This window comes from Schistocerca serialis, chromosome 2 (genome assembly GCF_023864345.2).
Source record: "Schistocerca serialis cubense isolate TAMUIC-IGC-003099 chromosome 2, iqSchSeri2.2, whole genome shotgun sequence".
Taxonomy (NCBI): Eukaryota; Metazoa; Arthropoda; class Insecta; order Orthoptera; family Acrididae; genus Schistocerca; species Schistocerca serialis.
In genome coordinates, this window is record NC_064639.1 from 352,920,943 (window position 1) to 352,929,625 (window position 8,683).

At 41.0% G+C, this 8,683-nt stretch overlaps 1 protein-coding gene across 1 annotated transcript in view; it reads left to right on the forward strand.

Annotated features, from left to right (window-relative positions):
- The window catches only part of LOC126455548 (probable rRNA-processing protein EBP2 homolog), a 40,828-nt gene extending 32,516 nt beyond the window's left edge, over positions 1–8,312 (forward strand). The window contains exons 5-6 of the mRNA XM_050091303.1: positions 4,751–5,010; positions 8,014–8,312. Coding sequence (XP_049947260.1) covers positions 4,751–5,010; positions 8,014–8,206 — 453 coding nt within the window. The 3' untranslated portion in view covers positions 8,207–8,312. The remainder of the gene's footprint in view (positions 1–4,750; positions 5,011–8,013) is intronic.
- The last annotated feature ends 371 nt before the right edge of the window (positions 8,313–8,683 follow it).

The window sequence follows — 8,683 nt, forward strand, 5'->3', positions numbered from 1 at the left end:
GTTGTAGTACAAGAAAACTGAATCTTGCAACCAACAAAAGTAATAGGTCCTTGCAATAGCTCCTGTTGTCCAGTTTCATTAGGTGTAATTGAAAATGTATCCACTGTCTTGTACACTGGCAATCTGCTCCTCCTCATGTATCTTCTGCGTTGGTACGGCATGGCGATGTGTAGCGTGCGGCTGCCTCGAGTCGAATGAGCCTGCAGCTGCCTCAGGACCAGATGATGCCACTGATAAGACGTCACGCGGCAGTTATCAGCGCCGTTGCGCAACAACAGCTGAGTTTTTCTGGAACACGGTCCTAGTAAAACTAGGGACCGTGTTGCCCAGGCCATTTGAATCGCGCGCCACAGCCTCGCTCAGCAGCCAAGTCCCGTTCAAGGTCACCCGCCTTACACACAGCATACGGTGAACGCACACAGCCCCCCCCCACCCCCCACCCCCGTAACTCTCCTTGCCCCCTCTGGGGCTAGATTTTCAGCATCACATCAGATTCGATTTTGGTCAGTCATGGGCAACCTGTTTGTGGGGGGGGGGGGGGGGGGGGGTGTAGTAAACCCCCGTTCAGTAAAATTGGTACAGTTAAGGAGACTCCCACCATGTGGCATTCTTCCCCTTCCTTTCTTTGCAGGAATCTACCATCCTCTGCGGTCTTTGTATTGGCCATACCAAGTTGATCCATGGTTTTTTACTCCGTAGTCAGCTGTGAGCCGCCCCTCCCTGCCTCCCTCTGTTGCTGTGCCCCCACCCTCCCCTGATGGTGATCTATATTTTGCTGGACTGTCCCTGCCTTTTGGCCCTTCGCACTAAATACATCCTCCCACTCTCTTTGTCACAGGTGTTAGCAGACAACCCTAGCAAGGTTATGTCAGTCTTACAGTTTTCTCCATGAAAGTGGTTTGTCCTCCCAGATTTAAGTACCTGAATGTCCTTCCAGAATTGGAGCCCCACAGTTAGCATTGGTGTTGGTTTGGGAGGCCTTTTTCCTTACCTTCGCACTGACGACCCTCATCCCCTTTTTTGAATGTTTTGTGTGGTCTTTTGTGCTGTTTTTTTCTCCTTTTTCTTGTATCTTCTTCCCATGGTGTCGTCCCTGTTGTGTCGTGCTTGTGATATGATGGGTCAGCAGTAGTGCCGGTGCCCCCAGCACTGCCCCCCTCCCCCCAGTCTCCTTTTCTTTATACCTCCTGCTGCCTTGACTCCTTTTGCCTCTTTGCCCATTTTCCATTCCCATTGAGTGAGCTGTGCTGTTTGCGATGTTTTTGCTACTTCGAATAGTGTGGCCAATGTCCGTGCTATTTGCACCCCTCTTCCCCCATTGTCCCAACCAACCAATCACCCAATGGATTGCTTAATGTCATAGCAAGTAATTAATACGATGTGCACACCTTTAGTGATTGTAAAGCAGCTGTCCGGTCAGATTCAGGTCTGTGGCAATTTTAAGGTCACTATTAATGCAGTTGCAGTCATAGAAACTTATCCCATGCTTTGCCAGAGAACTTGCTCACAAAGTTGGTAGGAGTCACTTCTTTTCGAAAATAAACTTGGCCTAAGCCTACCTTTAAATTCCATTGGATGATGCATCAAAACAGTTAGTTGTGGTTAATATGCCTTTCAGCCTCTGTTAGTATCAACAGCTGATGTTTTGGGTAGCTAGTGTGCCAGTGTTTCTTAGACCAGGTTAGAGAGAAGTGTTCCTCATTGCATTAACTATCTTGATATCGGCACGACATGTACTACCATGGAGAATCACCTGTTTAACCTACATTCGTTATTTACGGGTGTACAGGCTGTGGGCCTCAAATGTAATCTCACAAAGTCTTTACTTGTCCAGCCTTCCATTGTATATATGGATCATGAAATGTTCTGGCAAGGCATGCGCCCAGTGGAACATTATTTCACTCCATTATGGCTTTGCTTTGTCCATCTAATGTACATGAACTTCGGGCATTACTTAACAAGTGGCATACTATAGCAAGTTTATTACAAGAGTGGTTTCTATGTCTCACCACTTGCGTCTGCTATTTCAGAAAAATGCTCCTTTTGTTTGGTCTGCACTCTATGAGGATGCTTTTGTGCAGATGAAGGTTCGTCTTCGCTCAGTGCAACATTTCAACCTGGCAAATGTCTGGTAGTTGCCACGGACGCATCCCAGTATGGGCTGGGGCAGTCCTGGCCCATCACTGTTCAGATGGTCTGAACAGCCTGTTGCCTTTGTGTCAGAAACACTCACCTCAGCTCAGCAACATTATTCTCAGGTGGAAAAAGAAGCTGCTGCTATTGTCTGTGCCTTAAAAAATTAATTTAATTATTGCCCATCAGCCCTTGGTTTCCCTTTTTAGCCTGGCTGCATCCATACTGGACAAAGCCATACATAGTCTTCAGTGTTGGTCTCTGTTCTTGCCCCCTTACAATTATGGAATCAATTTTCATCCCATATTGCAACATGTGAATGCGGATGCTTTGTCCTGGCTTCTCACGGGCCCTGACCCCTTGTTTGACCAGTAGTAACTGCTTTGTTTTCCACTAGATATGGAGATGAGGTACACGGCAGACAGTCAAGTCGGGCATTGAACCACCTACGGAATTTTTATGAATTGCACCATTGCACTCCCTGTTGGATGGTATTATTCTCCTGTCAACAGAAGGGTTTATTTTTTGTGTTGTACTTCTAGTGACTATGGTGGCAGGAGATCATCTGCTTATTAAATCAGGGTCACTGGGGGCCTCTTGCACAAAACATTGGCACACCGACAAGCGTTTTGGCTGGGCATTAGTTAGGAGGTGGAACACCTTGTCGCAGCCAACTGCAAGTGTTCATGTCAGAAGACACTACCATGCACAGCTTTTTTGCCATAGCTAGCGAGTCAACGTTGATTTTGGTGGTCCTCTGTAGACACTTCCTGGTTGTAAGCAGATGTTGCTTTTTTTCATTTTCCTTATTTCATTCATTGTTCGTCTGTGGCAGCAGACATGACTGTCATGTCCCTGTTGAGGAAAGTATCCACATAACGCTTGCCTTGCACCCAGATTTCAGGCAGTAGATTCGAAAGACTAGGCCGAATGCCTTTCTGAATGTTCAAGAAACAGATGTGCAAATATGTAGAAAATTTCCCAGGTAGGAAGTTCTTACAGAATGAAAGCCAATTGGAGCCAAGAGTCCCAGTGAGTTTCTGCATGGCCTTCAGCAGTGGACATTGTGCAACGTCTCGCTACTGGGCAGACGTTCCCAAACAGCCCTGGTTTTGTCAACTTTTGCGTGTGGCGCACCAGTATGGGCCAGGGTGTATGGATGGCACCGTCACTGGATTCCAGCCATTACCTACAGCCGTAGATTGACTCTTGGCACACCAACGGAACCAGTTGCGCCCCAGAATGGGCGCAAGGCCCTCTCCTCGGGCCGTAGGCCTGTTGCCTAATTCTTTGTCTGCCCTGTCCACTCCTGGTGTCAAGCAGGTGTGGTCGTGCCCACCCGCCAAGGGTTTTGTCAGCACCGATGGCTTCCTGCAGCCACTGAACTGAACAGATACGACCCTCAGTGAGGATGGAAACCAGGTCTCCATTGCCAGAGCCTCTCCTCTCTGTTCCGTCACTGCTTGTACCAGCATCACTCATCATAGACCCTTACATCGAGATGGCTCCCATCCCCATCGCTGGTCCTGTTCACTGGTTGCCCCAGGGTTTGCGGGCAGCAGGGTTGTGTTCGTAATAGTTTCATCTGTGTGTGCTGGTCTGAGTGGATTGGTAACTTCTTGCACTTTTTGGCTGCCACACCAGGCACAGCTGTGAACACCATGGATGTCTCTTCAGTCACAGCATCATGGATGGCACCACTTGGTCTTTCTCTCCACAAAGAAGTAGGAGTATAGTAACCTGGCAGTTACTACACTTACTGATCACAGTGGACGAAGTTGGACCACTATGGGAAGCATAGTGTGTATTGACATTCAAACGACATGCCCGCAACTACTTGTGATGTCCGCCGGTGGCAGCCAGGTCCCTGACTGCTGTCATAAAGTCCACCATGCATGTGCAGCACCACACCTCTGACAGCTGATGTGGGTAGCATCTTTATAAGGGCGTATTCAGGTCTCCAGGCCCTCAGTTGTTAAGTGGCAGCTGGCAGAACTGGCCACAGGATTGCTCAGACACTACAGAAATGCTTATGTACCATGTACTGCCACATTAGTCTTGTCTGTGCATATGCTTTTCACAATTATGTTTCCTTCATACACATACCCAATGACAAGTTATTATTAGGTTAATCATTAAATTCTCATTTACTGTTTGTCACTAAAAGTGAGGTTTTCCTAATTTATTATTATTATTATTATTATTATTATTATTATTATTATTATTATTATTATTATTCTGCTCTCCTGGCTCTTGTTTAAAGTCCATATAAGCTATGTATTCATGAATATTGTCATGAAACTGACAGTTTGATAGCTTCTTACATCAGCCCTTGTAAAGGTTGGCTTCTTGTTTATGTCTCTCCACAAAAGACATTCATACTTAGTTGAGATGTAACTCATCATCATTAATAGTCCATTTTATTATTTAAATTGTAGCATGGCATCTTAGCAAGCCTGTAAATAACTTCCAGTTTTTTCTACTACATTATTTTATGGTTTTTCACTATGGCTGCCTACTGATGGAAATGTTTAAGTTTTCTTGTTACTTGTTTCACACAGCTTGAAAATTTAATAGGAATAAAGAATGATATCTCAGTTCTGCCTTCCTGTTACAGGTTCGGGAACATCTTCAGAAAAAACAACATGCTGCTGAACGCAGTGAGAAAGTTCGCCAAATACGACAAATGCGTAAAATGCAGAAACAAATTCAAGTGCAGAGTAAACTAAAGAGAGCCAGTGAAAAGAAAGAAATGTTGGAGGAAGTAAAGAAATTTCGCAAGAAGGTGCGGCAGGATCTTGACTTTTTGGATGACAAAAAGCCACAACAGAGAAAGTTGAATGCTCAAGGGTCTAAGTTCGATGGCAAAAATAAATGGTAAGGTTTTTTGTTATTAAAGTAGTTATAATATTTTAAACAATAAAATGTTGTAAAGAGAAGAGAGAGTTGCATTATGTTAGATATGTAGTGGATCTTTTGTTTGATCTTGAATTTGAATGCAATTCATCCACACATCAATGCAGATAAGTGCTATGTTTCGCATGATGTGTATTAAGTACTGCAGCTGCTGTTCCATGCATCTTCCGAACAGTATGCTATCATCCATTATGGTGTTGATTCATTATGTCACAACTATTTGGTACTTAATCCTGTTGAAAGTAATCATTGGTGTTAATTAACTTTCATACTTGCACTTAATTGTTTACTCCTGGCTCTGTTCCTAACTAATAATTACTTCACAGGAATTCCCCTGGTCGTGCGTGCACTTTCTGCTCAGAATACCCCCAAATGGGGTTTCATTGTGCCTCTGAAAAAGAATAATATTTCAACATGTAATAAGAAGTCTCTTCCTCAAAGTATTTGTCCTAAATGCAGTCTTTTACAGAAGACAACATGACAATAGTCTGTTAAGACAATAAGAGAATAAACGTTTTTTGAAGTATTGTGGAGAGCTGCATCAAGCCAGTCTTCAGACTGAGGTCAACAACAACAGAAATTTCACCCCAGCCATTGGAAATATTTATTAAATGCAGGAATTTATTAAAAACAGATTTGTTGTTACTGGGTTTTACTGCAAGTCAAAAGTTGAAAAAGACATGCACACTGTGAAATCCAAAGCTGACTTTAAAATCTATGCCTCAGTATCAGTATTAATGTTGACATGCTTGAACTCAGCTGAATGCTTGAGAATACAACTTTCGAACCTTCATTTCATGCTGTGTAGGCCACATACTATTTCACAGGCTCCAGATTTTGCAAATAATTTGTACTTGTTTGAACTATGTGATCATGTTGGATACGTGTACTAAGATTACATACGGACCGAAAGATTCTTAGGGAAGAAATATACATCGTGTCTGAACGGCTTGCCGAAAGGAAAGTGATTGCACTCCTCTTCGTACCTGTGGTTATCTGCTGTATCTATTTTCAGTAGGTTTAAACTGGACAGCAGTTTGCTCTTCCCTAGTTGCTCATACAGAAAAACCTACTGCCTGGTTATTGATACAGCCACACTGTTTCATACGTGATGAATGTACAAGTCTCTCGTAGCTATGCAGACCAGAACTATGTAATTCATATATTTTTAATGACAGTCTTCTAATTTGGTAACAGTTTACATTTGTTTTCTGTTTTCATGTAGTAGAGTAAGTAATCATTAATATTGAAGAGTAGCTTCACATATTTGTATAAATAAATTACCAACAAAATGTCAGTTTGGTTTTCAGAAAGGCTTTTCAACAGAAGATGTTACATATGCGTTTGTTGATCAAATATTAAATGCACTGAATAACCAAACATCACCAGTTGGAATTTTCTGTGATCTCTCTAAGACTTTTGATCATGTAAATCATGGAATTCTTCTAGACAAACTTAAGCATTATGGTATGAGTGGGACAGTACACAAATGGTTTAATTCATTTGTAACTGGAAGAGTACAAAAGGCTGAAATAAACAGTTTACATATGTGCAAAAATCAACAGATTTCCCAAACTGGAGAGGTATCAACAATGGGGCCACACAAGGTTCAGTCTTGGGTCCCTTATTGTTCCTAATACACCCATGCCTATTTTCATTGACTGCTTTTGTATGGTGGCATATTTTGGGGTAATTCATCATTAAGGGAAAAAGTGTTCATTGCACAAAAGCACGTAACCAGAATAATAGCTGGAGCCCAGATAGCAATATATAGTCTCTTATGAAATTCGGTATTAATAACCCATCCCAATTCAAAAGCAATAGTAATGTGTATACCTACAACATTAGAACAAAGGTTGATCTTCACTACATTGGGTTGAATCTAACTTTGGCACAGAAATGGGTGAATAATACTGCCACAGAAATCTTTCGTCATTTACCAGTTACGCATCAAAAGTCGGACTGATAGCCAACCAACATTTAAAAACAAATTAAAAGAATTTCCGAATGACAACTCTTACTCCTAAATAGATGAATTTTTAGATATAAATTAGTAATGTTACAAGTAAAAAATAAAATAAAAACTTGAATTACAGCACATAAAGAAACCTTTTGATAAACCAACACATTTCACATTCTTGATCTAGGGAACAAGTATTAATCTGATCTTATCTAACTTTCCTGAGGCTTATTGTTTTACCAGCAATGTTTGAAGCATGATGCAGTTGTTGTGTTTTTGTCAGTTGTTTTCATTAAACCTGCATTTGTGGGAGGACTTATTTATCTGGATCATTAACTACAGATTTTAGTTTTTGCTAGAGTATTTATTTATGAGTATATTTGATGAACGACATAGGCGTGCCTTGTCAAATATGCAGCCACCATTTTGATGTTGTGTAAGAATACTGATAGCTACTGCAGTGACCTTATAAAACTGACTCTGAATCTGTTTAATATCACTATGATTGCATTTATTATTCATGGACTTTACACACTGTACACAGCTCCATAATCATGATTCTGCAACATAGTTGGCTTGATTTCTATCACTGCGGATGGTGTAATAAAAAATTTATTGAGTATGCAATGAGCAATGCAGGTCTTTCTCACACTTTTCAACAGTCATTTTAACTTCATTACAGTTCAAACTAGATTGTGTTTATTTTCCCAAAACTTGAACAGTTTCAGTTAAAACATTAAAAATTTACTTTCTTACTACACTAGAGAGACAGTGATTTAAATTAGTAATCAACTGTGTTATCTCAAGACTGTAATTATAATGAAATGTGAGAGAGGAAGGAAAAACCTACAGGAGAAACAAATAAATAAGAAGTTACGTGAATTTTTTCGTTTGCGGACCTGTAACTTTTGAGCTAAATACTGCAAAATTGAGAAACTAGAAGTAGCTGCTATTTTAAACAGTTAAATGTGACATTGTTTTACAGTAAAATTTTATTTTAACAGGGCACAAGCTAAGAAGAAATACAAGGACAAGAAATTTGGATTTGGAGGGAAGAAAAGGGGCTCGAAGATGAATACAAAAGACAGTTTTGCTGACATGTCAGAATTCCGAAAATCGAAGAAAAACAAAATGAAAAAACAGTCAAGACCTGGGAAAAGTAAAAGGATAAAACAGAAAGCTCGTAGAAAGAACTGAAAATGCTGTTACAGCAACTGACTGCAATTAAATATTAAGTTTTTTGTGGGTATTTAAGCTGTGACTAGGACAGTTTGATAAGTAAAGTGATTATTTACATTAAAAATACATTGTTTTTGTTCTTACCATCTGCAGATCAATCCTATTGCTGTTACAGGTTGCTGAGAACAGTTGTGTGTGTGTGTGTGTGTGTGTGTGTGTGTGTGTGTGTGTGTGTGTGTGTGTGTGTGTGCGTGGGGGGGGGGGGTTCTTTTTTTGCTTCTTTTGTTGGATTAAATTCCGGTATTAATTTCAGTGACACTTCTAATTGCATGTGTTATGCTCAGTTCTAATGTTCGTCTTTTCTACTGCTAAACAGTTTTTGTCCGCATTCATAATGTAGGAGAAAAGTCATTAACCTTAAGTGAGTGAAAATTAGACTGAACAGGGAAAGAAACTGGTATGGTCTTTTTAAAGCAGCCATCCTGGTATTTGCCT